The 21,494-nt window shown below is 40.6% G+C and overlaps 2 protein-coding genes and 1 long non-coding RNA gene across 5 annotated transcripts; 2 read left to right on the top strand and 1 right to left on the bottom strand.

The window, feature by feature from the left end:
• The first annotated feature begins 936 nt into the window (after positions 1-936).
• Positions 937-7,487, top strand: LOC122769440 (clavesin-1-like). 3 transcript variants are annotated; one of them, XM_044025985.1, is made up of 7 exons: positions 937-1,220; positions 2,220-2,617; positions 3,378-3,548; positions 3,754-3,872; positions 4,025-4,199; positions 4,985-5,095; positions 5,622-5,787. In XM_044025985.1, exons 2-7 carry the CDS (start codon positions 2,516-2,518, stop codon positions 5,712-5,714), a joined length of 771 nt encoding a protein of 256 aa, XP_043881920.1. In that variant the 5' UTR covers positions 937-1,220; positions 2,220-2,515; the 3' UTR covers positions 5,715-5,787. The 3 variants fall into 3 exon arrangements, with proteins under 3 accessions (XP_043881920.1, XP_043881911.1, XP_043881904.1); XM_044025976.1 differs by having other exon boundaries at positions 939-1,220; positions 5,594-5,910; XM_044025969.1 differs by having other exon boundaries at positions 942-1,220; positions 5,555-7,487.
• Positions 5,753-19,727, bottom strand: LOC122780483 (aspartyl/asparaginyl beta-hydroxylase-like; the record flags this gene model as incomplete). Its single annotated transcript, XM_044043497.1, has 23 exons — positions 5,753-5,856; positions 8,061-8,880; positions 9,395-9,528; positions 9,639-9,730; positions 10,094-10,229; positions 10,585-10,722; positions 11,070-11,159; positions 11,247-11,345; positions 11,436-11,572; positions 13,480-13,630; positions 13,712-13,798; positions 13,945-14,030; positions 14,129-14,179; positions 14,249-14,332; positions 14,679-14,729; positions 14,838-14,873; positions 14,951-14,983; positions 15,058-15,087; positions 15,260-15,304; positions 15,400-15,435; positions 15,577-15,609; positions 15,701-15,769; positions 19,664-19,727. Coding segments are annotated over 22 exons (1,833 nt in total), but the record flags the coding sequence as incomplete, so codon positions are not given.
• Positions 16,147-16,607, top strand: LOC122769530. Its single transcript, XR_006360437.1, has 3 exons — positions 16,147-16,186; positions 16,343-16,408; positions 16,558-16,607. It is a non-coding gene; the product is annotated as an uncharacterized LOC122769530 (long non-coding RNA).
• Positions 19,728-21,494: the final 1,767 nt, after the last annotated feature.

Raw genomic sequence — 21,494 nt, 5'->3', positions numbered from 1 at the left:
GGCTTTTTTTAAGAGAAAACTTGATTGAAAATTATGCATAAATGTGTTATATATACAATATAATGTTTTATACACATACTATTATTAAATAAAACTATAAAGTGAAAGAAGATAAGAATACATATTCTGTTTATTCTATTGTGCGCGCCCCCCTCCATTATAGGGAATCCAGGTTGTCTCGTGAACGCGTACACACACACACACACACACACACACACACACACGCACGCACGCACGCACACACACACACACACACACACAAGCGCGTGCAGGTTTTCGCACAGCTCACAGCAGAAACCAGAGGAGTTTCTTCAAAATAAAAGTCTGGATTTTGTTACAGGAAAATATTTTAAAAAGTCCAGACGATTTTGATTATTATTTATGACACGTTTGCAACTAAAACATGTACTTTATATATACGGTACATATAGTTATTATATACAGCGTTTATTTAAAATAAATAAACCTATAAAAGTCTATTTCAATCAGAAAAACCTGTGGAAATAATAGCATATTAATTATGAACATGTATGTCATATAAAACAGATAATGGTTTTTAAGTATGATGGATTTTTTTAATTGAAACTAATAATAAATAGTAAAAAAAAAACATCTAAAATAATTATTTAAAAAAATCGTGATCATTAAAATTATTAATGTAAAAAATAATTTCTCCACATTTAAAGTAAAAAAAATATATAAAATGGCCATTAAAATAAAAATGTCCCATAATTTAACATATATTTTTTATTTAATGCTATTGTATTTTAATATTATATTATTATCTTAATCATCAATATTTCTCTATTTTCTACATTAATTTGTGTTTAAAATTGCATGTTTATTATTTTAAATCTTGTTTGTTGCTGTGAGACGTACGTGAAGTACGTTTTCCTGTTCGTCTTATTTTGAAGGGTCAAACAGGAAGTGCCTGTGTGTACGTGGATGCGTTGACAGTCGCCTCCTGACGTCGTCTCACGGTGTAAAGTGAGAACGCACCTCAGTATCTTCCTCCTCCTCCTCACGTGTCCTCGCGCCTTCATCGTCTTTGACGACATTTTCATTTTATTTGTATTAATTTTTTTTCATTTATTAGATTTTATTTCCTCTATTTTTGGATTCGGACGCAGATCTCTTTTGTCCGCGCGGGAGACCGATGTCCTCCGTCCTCAGCATCAGCAGGAGCTTCATCATCATCCTCGTCCTCCTCTTCATCATTAGTGAGTACTTATTTTTTTAATCCGAATAAATGAATGAATGAATGAATGAATTTCAAGATGATGGTGAAAAATCACAGTTCACCTCTGGAGGACGCTCTCACGTCCCTGTCTCCTTGTGAGGACACACGTGTCTTCTGAGCGATGGACAGATAGACAGATGTACAGATACATAGATGGACAGATGAACGGATGAGGGACGTTCATGTGTCTCCACTGATCCACAGCTGAGCCTCAGTTTCATGACAACATCAGATGGGGGACTCCATGTTTAAAGGGGCGGAGTCAGGTACGTCCAGGGGGCGTGGCTAAACCGAAGGTGTCACTCGTTGACCCTCAGCGACTGACTCATGCTAACACTAATAACATGGAGCTCTGATGGGTCACGTGATTTGGACGATGACAAACAAATGCACGTTTGTTTAAAAAAGAAAAAAAAATCATATTTTTACAAAAACAAATTAAAAAAATCATACATCAAGTTTGTCTTTTAATCAGTCAACTAATACATTTATCGAAATGCGTTAAAAATGTTTGGCAAAAATTGTTATAGAAATATAAGAATAAATGGAATACAAAGATAAAAGGATAACGTTCGCAAAAATAACCATATATTTTTGTAAAATAAAAGCACAAAAATCCAAAAATTATTTTAGCTCTGATATAGAAGAGACTGACTCATGCTAATGCTAATAACATGGATCTACTGCGTCAGTGATGCTAAGCTATGCGCTAACATGAGGATTATTTTGTGTCTTTTCAGTTTTTAGAATTTTTGAATTCAATTTTTAAAAATAAATAAATATTTTATGGGATAAAGTTATTGAAAATATCTTCGGTTTTTTTTTCTGTCCTGATGTCCTTTTTTTGTCTTTTTAATTATTTTAGATACAGTTCTTTTTTTAACAAATCATTAATGACATTTTCTTTCATATTTTTTGAGGTAATTTTGACCTTTTCTTTTTTCCTTCCTTTCTTTCTTTCTGTCTTTCTTTCTCGTAGTTTGAAGAATTCCCGCGTCAGTTGTATTATCTGTTGACCTCTGACCTCAGGGCTGCGACTCCTCGCCATGACTCAGCAGAAAGTTGACGACTCAGAGTGACGAAGCAGAAAGTGAAAAGATGACGAGGAGCCGGGACACGTGAGACTTCCTGCGTCGATGATGTAGATCACGTTTACGCCGTTTTTCTGAAGACACCACTAAGTCGACGGAGAAAAAGCAGCGAGAGACCAAACTGTTGCAACGTTTGATCGTAAAGAAATCGAAGTTTGTAGGCAGAAGAAGAGGAGGCGTGACGATGATGAGTCACCTTCACGCCGGTCTGAGCTTGGACACGACGGAGAAAGCTCGTTTGGAACTGAACGAGAATCCCGACACTCTTCACCACGATATCCAGCTGGTCCACACTTTTCCTTCTTTATTATCTTATCTATTGTATTATTTCAATTTGATGTAATAACAATATTTTTGTAAAAATTTTGCTAGGAAAATCATATAAAATCAAAGAATATTGGATTATTTAGCTTTGATTTACAGTCAATAGTCACATGACATAGACGACAACAAACAAATTTCTTTTTAAAAGAATATTTTTGCAAAAAAATATTTGTCAAACATTTTCCCAGTTTTGGGATCAATAAAGTTTGTCTTTCAATCAGTCAATTAATAAATTAATAGGTTTGTCTTGCGTTTCAAAAAAAACATTCCCGTTCACACAAATCAGCGAGATGTTTGCTTGAATTTTTTTTTTTAGCAAATAAAATGTATAATAAAATTAGACTTTTTTGCTTTTTCATACATAAAAAAAATAGTCAGATTTTTTCAAAAAAAAATTTGGCAAAAAAATGAATAAATGATGTTTCAAGAAAGTGTGATAAGATAAAAGATAAAATTCCTGTTCACAAAAAACAACGAGAACGGTTAAAATTTTTGCTCTATTTTTTTATTTTTGGCAGAAATGTGTTCATGTGACTGAAAATAGTTGAATTTGAGTTTTTCTTGTATTTTATATGAAAACTTTTATTTTATAAAAATATTGTGACTGAATGTTGAACTTGTTTGTTCGCAGGTAACATTTTTGACTCCACTTCTCTGATTACGCACTAAATAAATCTGTCTTTGTTTCTTTTTAACTTTTGTTATTTCCACGGCGTCTCAAGGTTCGGGACATGATCGTGACACGGCCCGACATCGGTTTCCTGCGAACGGACGACGACTTCATCCTGCGTTTCCTGCGAGCACGAAAGTTCGACCAGATGGAGACGTTCCGGCTGCTGGCTCAGTATTTCCAGTTCCGACAGCAGAACCTCGACATGTTCCAGAGTTTTAAGGTAAGGATGCGTCGATGACACCACGCTCTATATTTTTTACCACATTTTATCAAGAAAAACCCGACGTTTACACATCGTAACTCACTCAGGTTTTCCTACGTCCTCTGTGGACAAAGTCAAAGTGATGTCATTGGTTTACCGTTTTTTCACCATTGTTTTAACTTCAGTTTTTCCTCGTTTGTCTTTCGCGTTTCCTGCGCTCCAGGTGGACGATCCTGGCATCAAGCGAGCGTTGATGGACGGGTTCCCGGGCGTTCTGGAGAGTCCGGACCAACACGGGCGGAAAATCCTCCTTCTGTTTGCGTCCAACTGGGACCAGACCAGGTAACCATGGTAACCGTGTGCTGCAACTGAAGTTGTTTATTTGAATGACTCATGTTGTGACATTGATCAATGAATGAGTGACCGTGACCTTCAAGATTTTAGTTAAAGACTAAAGAATAGTCACCATTGATTATCTCCTCCTCCTCCTGCAGGAACTCCTTCACAGACATCCTGAGAGCCATCCTTCTGTCTCTGGAGGTTCTGATTGAAAACCCTGAGCTTCAGATCAACGGTTTCATTCTCATCATCGACTGGAGCAACTTCTCCTTCAAGCAGGCGTCAAAGCTCACGCCGAACATCCTGAGACTGGCCATTGAGGGCCTGCAGGTGACCTCTGTGTCTCTGACGTGTCCTCTGTGTCTATGACGTGTCCTCTCTGTCTCTCTGACGTGTCCTGTGTCTGTGACGTGTCCTTTGTGTCTCTGACTTGTCCTCTGTGTCTCTGACTTGTTCTCTGTCTCTCTGACATGTCCTCTCTGTCTCTGACGTGTCTTCTGTGTCTCTGACATGTCTTCTGTCTCTGACGTGTCCTCTCTGTGTCTCTGATGTGTCCTCTCTGTCATGTCCTCTGTGTCTCTGATGTGTACTGTGTGTGTCTGGCGTGTCCTCTCTGTGTCTCTGATGTGTCCCTCTGTCTCTGGCGTGCCCTTTGTCTCTGTGTCTCTGGCGTGTCCTCTCTGTCTCTCTGTGTCCTCTGTGTCTCTGATGTGTCCTCTCTTTGTCTCTGACGTGTCCCTGTGTCTCTCGTGTCCTCTCTGTCCGACTTATCCTCTGTGTCTCTGACTGTGTCCTGTCTGTGTCTCTGACGTGTCCTCTCTGTCTCTGACGTGTCCTCTGTGTCTCTGACTTGTCCTCTCTCTGACGTGTCCTCTGTGTCTCTGACATGTCCTCTGTGTCTCTGACTTGTCTCTCTCTGACGTCCTCTGTGTCTCTGACATATCCTCTCTGTCTCTCCCTGTCTCTCTGCGTGTCCTCTCTGTCTCTCTGACGTGTACTGTGTGTCTCTGACGTGTCCTCTTTGTGTCTCTGACGTGTCCTCTCTGTCTCTGACTTGTCGTCTCTGTCTCTGCCGTGTCCTCTCTCTGTCTCTGATGTGTCCTCTGTGTCTTCAGGACAGTTTTCCCGCTCGTTTTGGAGGAATCCACTTTGTGAATCAGCCGTGGTACATTCACGCCATGTTCACCATCATCAAACCTTTCCTCAAAGACAAGACCAGAAAGAGGGTGAGGACACTTCTTCATCACGTCATTACTCCTCCTCTTCTTCATCTTTGTTGTTTTGTTTTTCTTCAGTTTCTTAATTTCGTCCTTTTTTTCATCTTTTTTGCACGTCTTCTCTCCTTCTTCTCCTCCACTTGTTTCTCCTTTGCTTGTTTGTGTACTCCTCCTAATCTTGTTCCCTCTCCTCTTCTCCTTGCTTCCTCTCCTCTCTTCCTTGTCTCCTCCTTCTGTTATACCCCTTGTCTCTCCCTTCTCCTCTTCATCTTCTGTACTCTTTTCTTGTCTTCTGAGCCTCCTCTTTTTCCTCCTACTCCTCCTCTCTCTCTTCCCTGTCTCCTCCTCCTGTCTTTGCTCCTGCTCCTCTCTCTCGCTCTGTCTCTCCTCCTCCTGTCTTTGCTCCTGCTCCTCTCTGTCTCTCCTCCTCCTGTCTTTGCTCCTGCTCCTCCTGCTGCTCCTCCTCAGATCTTCCTCCATGGTAATAACCTGAACTCGCTCCACCAGCTCATTCTTCCTGACTGTTTACCGTCAGAATTCGGCGGAACGTTGCCGCCGTACGACATGGGAATGTGGGCGCGAACTCTGCTGGGACCGGATTTTAACGACGACACAGAATACACGCTGACGTACGACGCCCTGCACGTCAGGGAGAACGGAGGAGGAGGAGGAGAGAAGGAGATGATGATGAAGAGGTCACAGTCTGTGGCTGAACCAGGACGACTGAGACACAACGACAGAGACACCAGTTCACCACTGCTGAGCCTGGACTGAACACATGAACACACATGTACACACACAAACACATATGAACACATTAAAACACACAAACACATATGAACACATGAATACACACACACACACACACACAGAGGTATTTGTCTCTTTAACTCACACTCACATCGGTCACACTCATCACGTCTGTCTTTCTGTAGTTGTGAGGACATTCTGACTGAATGTAGGCCCCGCCCCCTGACCACACCCACACTCACTCACACGTGTGTTTGTGCATCACTTTCTCTCTGGATATCGTAAACTCGACAAATCGACAAACATGAGAATCAACGAAGTGACAAACAGCGACGTTGACGGAAAAGAAATGCGCCGTTGTCAAATGATCGTGAACCAGCATTTTGTCGCAGAACAAACACGCTGTCAAAAAAACTCTGACAACTTCGACACACAAGCGTTACGTCAGCAAACGCAAGTTCGCAAACGTGGCGTCGACAAAACAAACGCAATTTTAAAAAAAACTTAACGGAAAAAGAAAATCAACATTGGCAAATGATCGTGAATCAACATAAAGTCGCAGAACGGCGTCAGCGACAACCAAATGTAACTGAAAAATACTTTAGTGTTAATTATCGTAAGTTTAAATTACGAACAAAGTCACAAAGAACGGAGTTGCAAACAAATTCACGAAAACGTGAATCCTGCAAAATCCGGGAGTGATGTGAAAATTTGCGATGTTCTCTCTGGTTCACGTTAAAGTATTTTCGCTTGGTGCTAAAAACTTTTGGAGATTATCACGTTCAAGTTTAAAACTACATTTCTCACAATGGTTTTTTGGGGGAAAACAAACAGGAAGTCAAATATCACCAACGTGTTGGTGGACGACGTCGCTCTGCGAGTTGGTTTGTGTTAGCATAGTCCTTTGTCCTAGGTTTGCAAACTAGCGAGATAAGCTAGTGTGAGTTTTTTTTCCATACATAAACACAGCATCGCAACAAATCACACACACACACCAGTAGGGGGCACCACTGTGTTTATGACAATAAACATTAGACAGAAATGCTGACTCAGCTCGGGGCAGCCATCTTGTCTTGTGAATTTGCGGGGATGACAAGTTTGCGATTTACGTCTTCAGGGGACACTGCGCCTGAAACTTCCGACATATACCCTGGAAAAATGACCACTTTCGCATCTTGTGGAACTTGCTCTCAGTGAGTCGTAGACGACAATGGCAACTTGCGATTTTGCATCCTCTCATATGAGAATTTCAAAATAAAAGCGCTGCACAATGATGAATGGTGAAATGACACGTGGTCGCTCGTCTCCGATCTTTCTGACTAACGAATGCGTTAAATGCCAAACGTTGACCTTTAACCTCTCCTGCAGTGGAAGGAGTGTTTGTACTGAACTTAACTGATGAAGATTGTATATTATTGTTACAGTATTATTGTTATTATGACCCTGCAGAAAAGGGGTGGCGGCACACTCGTGAACAAACCGTACTTTAGATGAAAGGAAATCATTTATTTATCGCAGTGACTCGACGAGTGTGTGATTGACTGTTTTCTGCAGTGTTCGATTATTCGTCATCAGGGCTAAAGACTGAGCTGATCTTCACTCGACTGTATTTCCTTTCAATGAATGTATAGAATTAAAACATTTACACTGACGTCGTCGTCCTGTTGTCTGTGTTTTATGAGCAATGTAATAATATTCAATAAAATTAAAGCTGTTAACGCATGTTTATCTCACTGTGAGACAGACTTTTCCAACAGGAAACTGAAGCTTGTAAAACCACTCACTCTCCCACACCAAAGCCCATAGAGAAAATCAGTGATTTTAACGTCACAGCACACAGGAGTTGTTGATCCACTGCTGCCTCCATTACTAAGTTAAAATGTCCTATTTTGTTAATTTGGGTTTTAAAATGCTTTCAGATTTACCTCAGTGATAAAAAACAACCACACGAGGCAGCAGTAGACCAGCAGCTCCTGTGTCCCTGTGAGTTAAAATCACTGATTTTCTCTATGGGCTTTGGTGTGGTTTACAAACTTCAGTTTCCTGTTGGAAAGTCTGTCTCATAGTGAGATAAAGACGTGAACATGTTCATAAAGATATCTTAGACTTAAACTGACATAGATTTATTACATGAGTCTTTCATTAAGTGGCTAAAATCAATTTCTCCTTGTGTTATCACTGCTGTTGGCAGCCATTTTGTTCTCACTGAGCGTCTTCAACAAACCTTGGACTGTCCCTTTAGGGCGGTCGTGGCTTCTCATTTCGACGCAAGCTGAAAGATGAAAAAAGAAAGAAACAAACTCTGTTTATTTTTACACATTTTTTCCTGTATTTTCATATAAATATAAATCATTTTTTCCATGTTTCTTAAGGTCGTTGATGTGCAAAGGTGAAGAAAAACCAAAGTTAAAATAAAGTTGTGTAGTGATCGAGCGGAAAAAAACATTCACTCAGTGTTTCCTCCAGTTGTTAGTGTTCTTGTTGTGATGCGAGTCCACAGAGCAGAACGCCAGGACATCAAGACACCAGGACGCCAGGACGTCAGGACGTCAAGACGCCAGGATGCTCGGACTCTCAGGAACTCCTGTACCTTTGAAGAAAAAGTCAAAAACTGTCAAGTGACACTAAACTTCCCACCAAGATTTCCACGTCCTTACAAACATAAACCAGGTCCAGAACCAGGTTCTGTGAGTTTTTCTGGTCAAAGGTCAAGTCAGTAGTACGTCTCAGAAAAAAAAAAAAAGACACATTGAAATTTGAATTTCCATCCTTTGTTCCTTCATCTTCTGCAGTTTTTAGTAGTTCATCCACAAATGAAGCAGGTCCACATTCACACTGGTCTGAGTGCTGGTCTGCGTCCTGGTCTAGGTCCTGGTCTTGGTCCTGGTCTGGCCTAAATGGCACTGAGGGTCTGGCGCTGGTACTGTGTTAGCTCCGGGTGCCAGACGTCGACGATGAAGATGAGGCGGTAACTGTCGGCGTCCTGCCAGACCTCGTGTTCGAAAGAGTCGTCAAAGATGAGGACTTTACCCTCGTCCCACTCCCTGAGACACAGACACATGAGGAGACGAGGACCAGGACACAGACAAAGACGTTAGCGAGACGGAACACAACACTGTTTGTGAAAGTGACATTTTTGACTGACACCTGCTCAGTCTGCATTACTGAGTCAGCGTTTCCAACTATTGTTTTCCTGACTGATTGTAAATGCTGAGTCAGCATTTGTAACAATTTTCCTCCCCTCGTTTCTTGATTATGTGAATGATGAGTCAGCATTTCCAACTTCTGTTTCCCTTATGAAAGAAAATGCTGAGTCAGCATTTCTACCCTGTTTACCTTATTATTAGGAATGCTGACTCAGCATTCTGACTTCCGTTTCTTGGAAGATCGAGAATGCTGAGTCAGCATATCCAACTACTGCTTCCCTAATTATTGGTAATGATGAGTCAGCATCTATGCAGCGGAATCAAACCCCAGTGTTTTTTCACCCAGCAGCTGATTGGACCAATCTAGTAATGACATCACGAGAAGAAAGATGGATGAGGATGAGGATGGTACCTGGTCTGGTCAGTGCAGCGGATCCTGCAGCCTGGTTTGGGGATGACGAGGCCGAGGTGCATCCTCAGTCTGCAGTTAGTGGGACCTGTGTGAGGCCACACATGAGTCCCAGGCTGCATGACTGAAAACTTAATCTGAACACACGCACACACGCACACACACACACACACACACACACACATTAATGACTTATTTCACATCCATCTAACTATAACCAGAGTTAGCTGTGTGTGTGTGTGTGTACCTGTCCTCTCTTGCAGCCTGTAGCCTCAGGATGTCTCTCTATCATGGCACAGGTCTTGGGGACGTTCTGACAGACGTTTCCAGCTTTCCTTCCTGAACAAAACCATCAGAATCAGCTTATAACATTTAAGAAATTAGAAATAGACGAGAGAATAAACACACAAACACACACACAAAAAAAATGAAGAGTGAGCTGAAGTTTGTAAACCACTTACTCTCCCACACCACACCATGAGGTTTGGTGTGGGAGAGTGAGTGGTTTACAAACTTCAGTTTCCTTTTGGTAAAGTCTGTCTCACAGTGAGATAAAGACATGGACATGTTGTTAAGATGTCGTAGATTTAAGCGATGTAGATTTTATTAGGCGAGTGTAAAACTTAATACACCAACATTTAAAAAAACAGACAAACCTGAACTTATCTTTAAATGATGTATTTATAGTGTGTGTGTGTGTACCTTGCTGCCACAGTGTGTACTGGCCCCACTCTCCTTTCTCTCTCAGGTTTTCCTCCTCAGGTACGAACAGGCCAGTGTTCTGGTCCATTACGGCCAGAGCCTCGTCCCTGATCGTCCTCCAGTTCCTCTCCAGCATCTACACACACACACACACACACACACACACACACATACACACACATGTTGGATATCCATGACTTGAGGGGACATTGCATTTACTTACATTCATTTCCTGGAGACTTACTCTAACCTTAACCAAAATTACTACTGGCCTAATCCTAACCCTGACCTCGACCCAACCTTAAAACATATCTTCACCTTAAAATGTAATTTACGTAATGTGACTGTGTAAACAGTTTTAGGTCCCCACAACATTAGCAATACCCGCACACACATACACACACATTTTAAATGCAATGTTTTACTGTTTTTCACTCACTCACTCCCTCACTCAGCCTTGTACACACACACACACACACACACGGTGTTACCTTGACGAGGTCGGTGTACCCGGTCTCTCTGGGCGTCCACCAGGGCTGAGCCTTCAGTCCGTCCACGTTGTACAGTGACCTCTGCCACACGGATGCAAAGTGTCCACGTTTGTGACCCAGCTCGTACCAGTGATACGCCTGAAAACACACGCAACACAACACTGAGCTCATACAATCTTTAAGAACATAAACATTTACAACAGGAAACTAAAGTTTGCAAACCACTCACTCTCCCACACCAAACCCCATAGAGAAAATCAGTGATTATAGTTTGTGCGTACACAGGAGCTGCTGGTCTACTACTGCCTCGTGTGGTCACTTTGTGTCACTGAGGTAAATCTGAATGAGGGATTTTCTGATTTTCTCTATGGGGTTTGGTGTGAGGGGAGAGAGCTTTAAAAGCTGTTTTTAGCGGTCAGCACTGACTACGTGTCAGTACCGTGTGTGTGTGTGTGTGTGTGTGTGTGTGTGTGTGTGTTACTTACACTGTCATCTCCGACTCTCTGCAATGCGTCTCCCAGGTGGAAATAAAAACGTCCATCGTCCGTCCCTGGTTCACCGGACTCCAAACCTTCCTGTGGACAGAGGAAGGCAAAAGAATTAAAAAAGAAATAAATGCATAAAAAATAAGACTTTCTGTGTATGTGTGTGTGTGTGTGTACCTTCAGGTATGGTATACTCTCTGCGATCATGTTTTCAGATTTCAGGATGAAACCGTAGTGAACTTTAGCAAAGCCGTTGTCAGGGGCAACCGCCAGGACCTGGAGGGGCGTGGCACAGGGTACGGTCAGCCAATCAGTGACAAAGTCAGACATGAATAAGTAAACAAACAAACAAACAAACAAACAAACCTCCTCGTAGACCTTCTTGGCACCTTTGTTGTCTCCTAGCAACAGGTAGGCGACACCCAGGTCGTTCTTCAGGCCGATGTCATCAGGAAAGTTCTGAACCAACAGCCCCAGCGTCGCCACAGATCCTCGCATCCGACCTGAGATACACAGAGACGTGGAGTCACCACCTAGTGGACGTTTGGTGCCACTGACCAACAGTTACAGGTTCTTTTGTTTATTTAGAAGAAAATTAAAGGTCAAGAGGCTTAAGACCAAATGTAATCTTAACCTTTGAACTTTGGCCACACTTAGACAGACTTTTCCAACAGGAAACTGAAGTTTGTAAACCACTCAGTGATGGAGGCAGCAGTGAATCAACAACTCCTGTGTGCTGTGATGTTAAAATCACTGATTTTCTCTATGGGGTTTGGTGTGGGAGAGTGAGTGGTTTACAAACTTCAGTTTCCAGTTGGAAACGTCTGTCTAACAGTGAGATAGTCCTTTGGTAAGTGGAATTTATGTCCAACCCTGATGCATGGTCACCACACTTAAAAAACCTGTACTATCCCTTAAACAAGTGGTTCCCAACCTTTTTTCCTTGAAGCCCCCCTTGCTTGTGCCCAGGACAAACGAGGCCCCCCAACCCGAACCCTTGTCCAGGGCACGCACACAAGAAAGAATAAAAAGTAAAAAGTTCATATGCAAAAATCATGTCAATAAACCCGTAGTTCACACCAACACTGTGACTGTGTGCACATTAAGACTGTGTTACTGTAGGCTCATCATCACTGTAGACACTCTCTGGTACTGTAGACATCATGTTGTGAAATGTTCCTGTCATAGATCACATCATGATGGAGATTATAGCTGATGTGAATATTTCTGATGCAGCTGGAAACACTTTAACTTCACTGTAGTTTAGAAGTGACTTTTTGAATCTAACTGTAGACGACATCTTAATGTTTGACAGCATTTCAGTGACTGCGTTACACTGTGTTATATTTACACGTGGAAATATAGTCATGAAATAGTGTTGAGCAAGATGTTTTAATGTAAAATAGAGTAAAAAAAGTGAGTCAGTTTGAACATGGACTCTTGAGTTGGACTTTATATTTATAGGTCCAAAAGTAAACTATCAGTTTAATCCATATTCTCATCTTCAGTTTGTGTCTCCTCAGGTTACAGCTGAATAAATATCAAATCAAATGTAACATAATGGTAAGACTGCAGCATTTCAGCATCCATTAATGAAATTAAAGTCTGTTAAATGATGAATGAGTGGATTACACTATATAAAATGTGATAGTGTTCATTTATTGACTCGTCTCTTCACATAAATGTCATGGTCATTGGCATGTGTTAAAAGGCTGTGCTCTTTGTTTACCCGTTGCCATGGTGAATCATAGTATCAGAGCTCCATTGATGATGGCTTTTTTCATTCCCAAACGCACACGCTTAACTCAGAGTGAACATACTCAGAGTTGATTGAACTAATGCTGATCAGCTGTTCTGAAACCCAAAACTCAGAGTTTGACAGCCCAGAGTTGGCCAATCTAGAGTTAAGGTTTTAACTCAGAGTTTGTTGAACCTGCTTTCTGAAACAGGCCCCTGGAGATGAGACATTGAATACTAACAGATCGGGCTTAAAACAGGACAAAAATCCTGCAGTACCATCTACTGGCAACAAGATGATGCCAAAGGATGTGATTAGGTAATCACACCAAACCCCATAGAGAAAATCAGCGATTTAAGCTCACGGGGATACAGGAGCCGCTGCTCTGCTGCTGCCTCGTGTGGTCACTTTGTGTCACTGAGGTTAATCTGAACAAAATACTTTAAATGCCAAAGTGACAAAATAAGACATTTGAACTTAGTGATGGAAGCAGCAGTGGAACAACTCCTGCGTGTGTGCTGCTAAAATCACTGATTTTCCCTATAGGGTTTGGTGTGGGAGAGTCCAACAATCTTTAAAATGCCGTTTTAAAGTTTCCACGTTTGTGAGTCTGCTCAGTGTCTGTGCGTCAAAAGAATCGTGTGACTGGACTGTGTGACGTCTGTGTGTTACCCAGAAACTGCTGCCTCTCAGCGCGTCTCTTTAGCGCGGCCCTCAGGAGGTCAGGGGTCGGGTCAGGAAGCTCCGCCGCCTCTCTGTAGGAGTTGATGGCTCTCTGCAGCATGTCGTTACTCCGCAGCTTCTCCGCCAGGTCGTCCTCCACCTGTAAGTCAACGGCATGGTTATTAGCGCCAACTCATCGCTACACTGACGTGGCAGTTGGACGGGTAGCACGGCGCAGCACCTGGGCTTTTCCATAGCGAGCGCGTGGGCTCAGAGGATTCTGCTGCACCAGGGTCTCGAAGGATTTTAACGCCTCCTCCATTTTACCCTGAGACACACACACACAAAACCATTAAAATATAGAATATTTTGAAATTAAAGGGATAGTTCAACTGTTTAGCTCATAAAAAAAAAACGAGGCTGGTTCTCAGCAGCAGGGGGCGCTCACACCACAGCCAGAGTCGGTGTCTGTACCTTTTTACGAAGCTTTTCTGCTGCATCGAGCTCTGCCTTAATGGTTTTGTCCAACTTATTCAACAGTTTTGGTTTCTTCTTCTTTGCTGGAGGAGAGAGAGAGTGAGAGAGTGAGAGAGAGAGAGAGAGAGAGTTAGAATAATACGTTTTTAGACATTTGTTGACTTTTTGTTTAAATCTTCACCTTTATCTTTGAGTTGGTCCTGAGACTCAGTCTCTGTTGTTCCTGCAACACCTGTAAACACAGTGGAGCATTATTATACTGTGTGTGTGTGAGTCAGTGTTTGTGTGTCTGTGTTCTCACCCTCAGCTTCTTTGTGTGTCTCTCTCTGTGGTTCTGGGTCAGTTTGTGGTTCTGGTTCCTTCTCAGCTTGTTTAACAGGAGCCTCTGACGGCGACATCGACAAAAACATCAAAACATTTTCAATCCAATGAAATTGGTTCACAAACGTTCCAAAAAACACTGAAACCCCTCAAAAATATACTGTATCCCCTAAAACCCACTGAAACCCCCTAAAAAAACCACTGAAAACCCCTAAAAAAACACTGAACGCCCCCCCCAAAAAACCACTGAAAACCCCTAAAAAAACACTGAACCACCCCAAAACACTGAAAACCCCTAAAAAAACCAACTGAAAACCCCTTAAAAAAACACTGAAACCCCTTAAAAAACACTGAAACCCCAAAATCCCATGTAAAACCCAGAGAAATTAAGTGAATAGTCAAACATTTACCTGCTTCCTGTGAAAACTTAGAGCTGGTGACAAAGTGTCCAGACTCCACTGCTGAGGAAACAGAAAACCAACGGTCAAAGGTTAACGAGTTCCCCAGCGTCATCACAGCTCATGAATCATGAGGTTCATTGTTTGGTGGAAACAGTGACTGTGACTCACCAGTGCTCTCTGCTGGTGGAGGATCCTCAACTAAAACTACACAAGACAAAAAGAGGTGCAGGTGTTTGTTTGTTTATTTGTTGTTGATATTTAAACATGTTCATAATTTTTACCTCCGCTCGTGTCGATAGTGCCGACGTCGTCGTCTGAAACAAAAACACATTATGTTTGTTCTGTTATTAAAGACAAACAAAGAAAGTCCATAGTCAGTCGTACTGACCGTGTGGATTAAGACTGTCTCGAGGATCATCTGGAACACATCAACACCATCATCATCACCACCATCATCTTCATTATCATCATCATCACGGTTGACAATATTATATAATAGAATATAACAATACTCACTTCATGTATATGTTAAGATATATAGGGTTATATATACAGTATATATATTATAAAAATGTTTACATTTAACTGACCTGGAACAAAGTCGTCTTCCACCAGAGGAGGGAGGGGCACAGCAGCTGGAGACACACACACACACCTGCTCACAACACATCATAGAGAGAGAGAGAGAGAGAGAGAGAGACAGACAGACAGACAGAAAGACAGCACTAACCTTGTATCTGGGACTCCACATCCTCTGATCCAGACTCTGACACACAAACACACACACGTGAGAGTGTGTTCACTGAGTGTGTGTGTGTTCACTACTACACACACACACACTCATCACAGCAGCAGCTCCTGTCATTTATAACTACACACACACACACACACACAAACACAAACTCACCGTTGTCATGGAGACCAGGCCCAAGATCCTTTTCTGAAAAGGACAAAGAATATCAAAGAGTTAATAATAAAAAACATATACATCTGTTAAATTGACACATTATCATATGAAGTCCTAAACAAACCTGTTGGCCCCTCCCCCTGCTGCTCTGCAGCCTGCTGATTGGCTGTTTCTGCCACAGACTCCCTCACTTCTTTAACATGGAAGAAAGAAAGTCATTTTTAAACAGGAAAACTTCAGGGAAAGAGAGAAGGGTCTAGCTGCAGACCCACAGACCACTCAACGACACACCCCTCCACTCAACGACACACCCCTTTACTCAACGAAACACCCCCTCACACTCAACGAAACACCCCCTCACACTACACGACACTCTGATTGGGATACAAGAGACTGCGTCTAAAACGTGATGACGTTTACGTTGACTGAGTATGAAGAGAGAGAACCCGAAAAAGTAACACGGGAAAACACAGCGATTTTCCCCCATGTCTTAATTTCCATTTTCAGGAAGTTTGCTCACTTCACCAAGGAAGGCAGAGCAACACTCCATGACAACCCAGACCCTGTCCTCAGGATCAGCAGGAAAAGAAGGCACTCAAGCTGCACTGTGGTCAGTAATACATACAACATGGATTGTAATGACATATGCAGCATGTTTACTATGGTACTGTGTCATTCTGAATCCAACATGGATCTCTATTGGAAGTTGTTGACATTTGCATATGAGACACGCTGGAACAATTATGATTCTGATAATTGTCTACAGGTCCCATCAGACACTGAGGACCATCTGTACAGCAAGATGCCTTGCATCTTTCCTGTACAAGACTTGGTTAGTCTAAGCAATTCTTTCACACGTTGCCAGCTAGGATGACACCTCTTATCAGAGGAAGTGCAAATAATCAGGGAAAGAAAATGTCTTATTCAAAGTTCTTAATCACATGTATTCAGTGTTGCATATTATGTGTAATTTAATTTTAGGAAAGGGCCCAACAAGCCCAACAGAAGCGACGCAAGGCAAGTTGTCTGTTAGCCAGTGTAATCACAGAGGATCAGGGCATGCTGCAACACCTTAAGGTGAGTGACAATGGCATTTAGTGTGGTGTTTGTGTATTTGTATATGAATACCCAAACTAAAATCCTATACAATTTTTATAGAACATCATCACAGGCAACACGGTGTCTCCTTGGGCCAAGAAACAGGTCAGGGTCATCCTTCTTTTTGAAGATGATGAACAAGTGGACAAAGTCATGCACTTCTTGTCTGAAGTACTCGAACGTACTGAGACAGACAAGAAGTCTGCAGATCCAGTGGCATTCGTAATGGATGTACTTTTGCCAGAGGTGAGATCTCAGACACTGACAATGATTTGTAGACTACATGTTTTATATGACTGCATATGTCTGTCTCCTTTTAACACATGGTCACTGTCTAACACAATCTTAAATCTTAATCTTCATGCCACAGGCAACACTATACGCCCTTGGAGCTGTTCACTCCATCTCCCTGGACAAAGCCAAGGAGATGTACATGTGTGGCACAGAGTTTGACCCAAGGTAAGCCGGATAGTTTAGGAAACTGTTAATCCAATTTTCAGTTTATATCTTATTATGTATTTGAGTGTCTTTAACGACTTAATTATTTTGCTATATCATTTTGTCTTGTCAGCGAGATAACCCAGCTTGGGGAACAGCTTCAGAGCCACATTTCCTCAAAAGTGAGGCAGAAACTGGATAGCTTCCTGAGCAATTACAGGAAAGCGTGAGGAATTCCTCACGCGCCTGTAATCCCTGGGTAGTGAATGTGTCTGCTGGATAGTCTGTTGTGTATAAAATAAAGAAAATATATCATTCATCACTTGTATTCATTACATGGATTTGAAAGTTATACAACTTTCTGTGCAGAATCAAGGGTTTCAGTGCATTTGTTTTACTTTCATCAAAAGACCTACTGATGTCCAACTGGCTGGGTTAGATTCAGATACCAATGTTTCACATATCTTCCTGGAAATAGGTAATCTCCTTAATGACATACTCAGCAGATCTTGTCTACTTAACATCTGTCTGTCTACCACCACCTGGACCACACCAGCACAGAATTTTAGGAGGTTTTTTTTTTCAGGTTAAAAACCAGATCAAGTAGACTTATTAGTTCTAATCGTTGTTCTGTCCAGTTGAACAACATGTCAAACTACAGACAAATAAGACATTCAATAAATGTAGGCCTATATTAAACACACCTTTTTGTAACATACAGGTTGCCATGATGTTGAAACAAATGAAATTATTCAAAACGTTACATTGTACAGAAGTGTGTTCACAGTGGAATTTGTGATACTATATTGTATAAATGTGATATTATATTGTATAAACGTGACAATTATATTGTATAAACGTGATATTATATTGTATAAACATGATAATTATATCACATAAACGTGATATTATATTGTATAAACGTGATATTATATTGTATAAACGTGATAATTATATCACATAAACGTGATTATATTGTATAAACGTGATAATTATATTGTATAAACGTGATAAACGTGATATTATATTGTATAAACGTGATATATTATATTGTATAAACATTGTATAAACGGATATTATATTGTATAAACGGATATTATATTGTATAAACGTGATATTATATTGTATAAACGTGATATTATATTGTATAAACGTGATATTATATTGTATAAACGTGATATTATATTGTATAAACGTGATAATTATATTGTATAAACGTGATAATTATATCACATAAACGTGATATTATATTGTATAAACGTGATAATTATATCACATAAACGTGATATTATATTGTATAAACGTGATAATTATATCACAAAAACGTGATACTATATTGTGTAAACGTGATGTTCAAAAAACTTTTCCAATCGGCATTTATATATTTTAGCAGTTTGGCTATAACATTTCATACTTTATACTTTACAAAGTGACATTAATTATTCACAAATTTCACAGAAAGTACATTTCTGTGTTCATAAAAGCCAACACGAGTATTCATTCTTCTCTATTCCTGTCGCACACCGGGATAAAAGTCTCTTGTCAACAAGTGTCTATGAGATACACGTGTGTAAATAAAGTTTCAATAAAAGAAGACGTTATCACGTTAGTAAACGTCATCACGTTTCAGACGCAGTCTCTTGAGACCCAATCAGAGTGTCGTGTAGTGTGAGGGGGTGTTTCGTTGAGTGTGAGGGGGTGTTTCGTTAAGTAAAGGGGTGTGTCGTTGAGTGGAGGGGTGTGTCTATATATAATACAATAACTATACGTATTACAATTACAATAACAATTACAATAACTATATATATATATATATACATATAGTTATTGTAATTGTTATTGTAATATATATATATATATATATATATGCTGAGTCATGCTAAGTTTTATCTTTGTTTTTATTTTATTTTAATAAATTAAATTAAGTGTAGTCAGACAATCGGTCAGAAAACCTTTTAAGAATTTTAAAATAACATTTAAATGAACCACTCACTCTCCCACACCAAACCCCATAGAGAAAATCAGTGATTTTAACATCACAGCACACAGGAGTTGTTGACGCACTGCTGCCTCCATCACTAAGTTCAAATGTCTTATTTTGTCACTTCTGCATTCAAAATCCTTTGTTCAGATTTACCTCAGTGACACAAAGTGACCACACAAGGCAGAAGTAGACCAACAGCTCCTGTGTCCCCACCAGCTAAAACCATTGATTTTCTCTATGGGGTTTGGTGTGGGAGAGTGAGTGGTTTACAAACTCCAGTTTCCTGTTGGAAAAGTCTGTCTCACAGTGAAATAAAGATGTGAACGTGTTCTTAAGACATCGTAGACTCAAACTGACGTAGATTTTATTGAGTCATTTGTAAAGAGGGTAAAATAGAGTGGCTTGTACAGTGAGTTTTTTGTGGGTGAAACACAGAGCATTGTCTTGTCTGACACTGATCTGGGATGTTGGGTTTAGTTGAGGTCGAGTGGGAACAAGGCTGCTTTACTCAGGTGTCAGGTCAGTGTTTGTGTGTGTGTGTGTGTGTGTGTGTGTGTGTGTTGTTACCTGTTTTCTCGTCAGGTGAATCTCCCACACTCGCTCTCTGTGCCTCTTTCAGACCTGTTCCACAGTTTTAAAGGCGTCAAATTTAACAATTTGCTGTCGTTTCACAGTTAATAACAAATGAAATGACAAACAAAAGCATCCTCTACTCTGCTGTTTCCATTACTGATTGTCTCATTTTTGTTTTCAGGAATCAATAAAAAAAAAAAGGTAATTTCTTTGACCAGAAACGTAAACAGACAAGAGTACACGTGATCACAGAAAAACGTGTCAGTGCCTCAGTGAATCGACAGTGAGGAGGCGTGGCTCTACGATGGCGTTTGTGTGGAAGGAAATGAGCTAAGTGTGGAGGAAACTGGAGGAGAGAAATAGCAGTGAAGGAGGTGTTTAAAAGTGTGTGTTCACCACATTTATCTTTTATATCACACGTTCTATTGCACACTGAAAAATAAAAGTATAAAAGAGTCATTAACTAGATATTTTGTGGAGATAAATGCTTTTCTGCTGCTTTTAAATCAAGTAACGTGTCATTTCTGTTCTGTTTTTCTGAAATATGTATTAGTGATGGGCATTTCTAGCAAAAACATGATAAGAACTTTACGTGATAAGAACTTTGTGTTTACAGGGTAAGAAACCCTGTAAACACACATGAAGTCCACAAACTGCATGATGTTGCTGCCACCTTGTGGTAACAGATGCATTTCAATGTCGTGCCCATCCCTGATATTTATCTAGTTTATGTTATTGCTGTACGCTTCCGTACCTACTTCACAATTCTGTAAAAACCAACAAGAAACAAACACATTTCCATTCCATTTATTTATCTCCTTTTGAAATAAAAGCCGATTTTTATAAGTGTCAAAGGACTAAATTAAAACATGTAAACGGAACAAAACGTTTAAAAAAGTTTCAGCATTTTCAGTAGCACAGACACTGCAGTTATTGTGATCATCATTACCCTTGTTCATAAAGTCTACGTCTCAATAGAATGTCTTGATTTCACTGTTAGACAGTCTTTTCCAACAGGAAACTGAAAGTTTGTAAATCACTGATTTTCTCTATGGGGTTTGGTGTGGGAGAGTGAGTGGTCTATAAATGTCAGTTTCCTGTTGGGAGAGGCTGTTTTTGGGGCAAAAAAATACATGTACGTTGTAAAACTTCTCTAAATATCTATTAAGTGTTATGATTTACAACAAAATCTCAAGTATAACTCAAAGTCACTGAGGCGAATTCTGTAATTCAACTCCTTTTCAACATGAGGAGGTTTTAAATAACACGACAGTAAAGACACTAAAGTCATGCAGACAGCGTCTGTAACACGACACTGTTGTTACACAGTGAAACAAAGACACGATCGGGGTTAAAAGGAGAAAAGAAACAGTGGTGTGGATTCTCTGGTCCGGCTCACTCGTCTTCATTCACACCCTTTTTATGAAAAAGGTGCAGAAAATAAACCCGAGTGGTTTCCACCGGAGACGGACGTCACCGCGAAACCCGAGTTCCTGCTGCTGCTCATATTTACATCCAAACTAGACTGAACGAAAACACTCGTACTGTCTCCACACTGCACAAACCCCGTTAAAAATGAGAGAGATTTTCAGAAACAATGACACACTTGCCCCAAAATCTACTTCATGTGTACGTATCAATGAAGAACGAAGAACACATGCTTCTGTAGTGCTTTCTTTCAAATTTAGTAGGGATGCACGATATATCGGCATTAATATTGTTATCGGCCGATGTTCGTCATTTTTTAACATATCGGCATCGGTTCAATGAGTAAAACTGCGCCGATTTTAACAACCGATGTTTATACCCGTCTAATTGCTGTTTG

Source organism: Solea senegalensis, linkage group LG1, assembly GCF_019176455.1.
Source record: "Solea senegalensis isolate Sse05_10M linkage group LG1, IFAPA_SoseM_1, whole genome shotgun sequence".
In the NCBI taxonomy this organism is placed as follows: domain Eukaryota; kingdom Metazoa; phylum Chordata; class Actinopteri; order Pleuronectiformes; family Soleidae; genus Solea; species Solea senegalensis.
Note: the sequence above shows the minus strand (reverse complement) of the source record. Positions and strands in the feature narration are given on the sequence as shown.

What these genes read in the sequence shown, in the direction of transcription:
- LOC122769440 (XM_044025969.1), top strand. Translation starts at nt 2,516, where the DNA reads ATGATGAGTCACCTTCACGCCGGTCTGAGCTTGGACACGACGGAGAAA. An exon ending in ACATGTTCCAGAGTTTTAAG is followed by an intron (nt 3,549 to 3,753) that starts GTAAGGATGCGT and finishes CCTGCGCTCCAG; the next exon opens with GTGGACGATCCTGGCATCAA. An exon ending in TCCAACTGGGACCAGACCAG is followed by an intron (nt 3,873 to 4,024) that starts GTAACCATGGTA and finishes CTCCTCCTGCAG; the next exon opens with GAACTCCTTCACAGACATCC.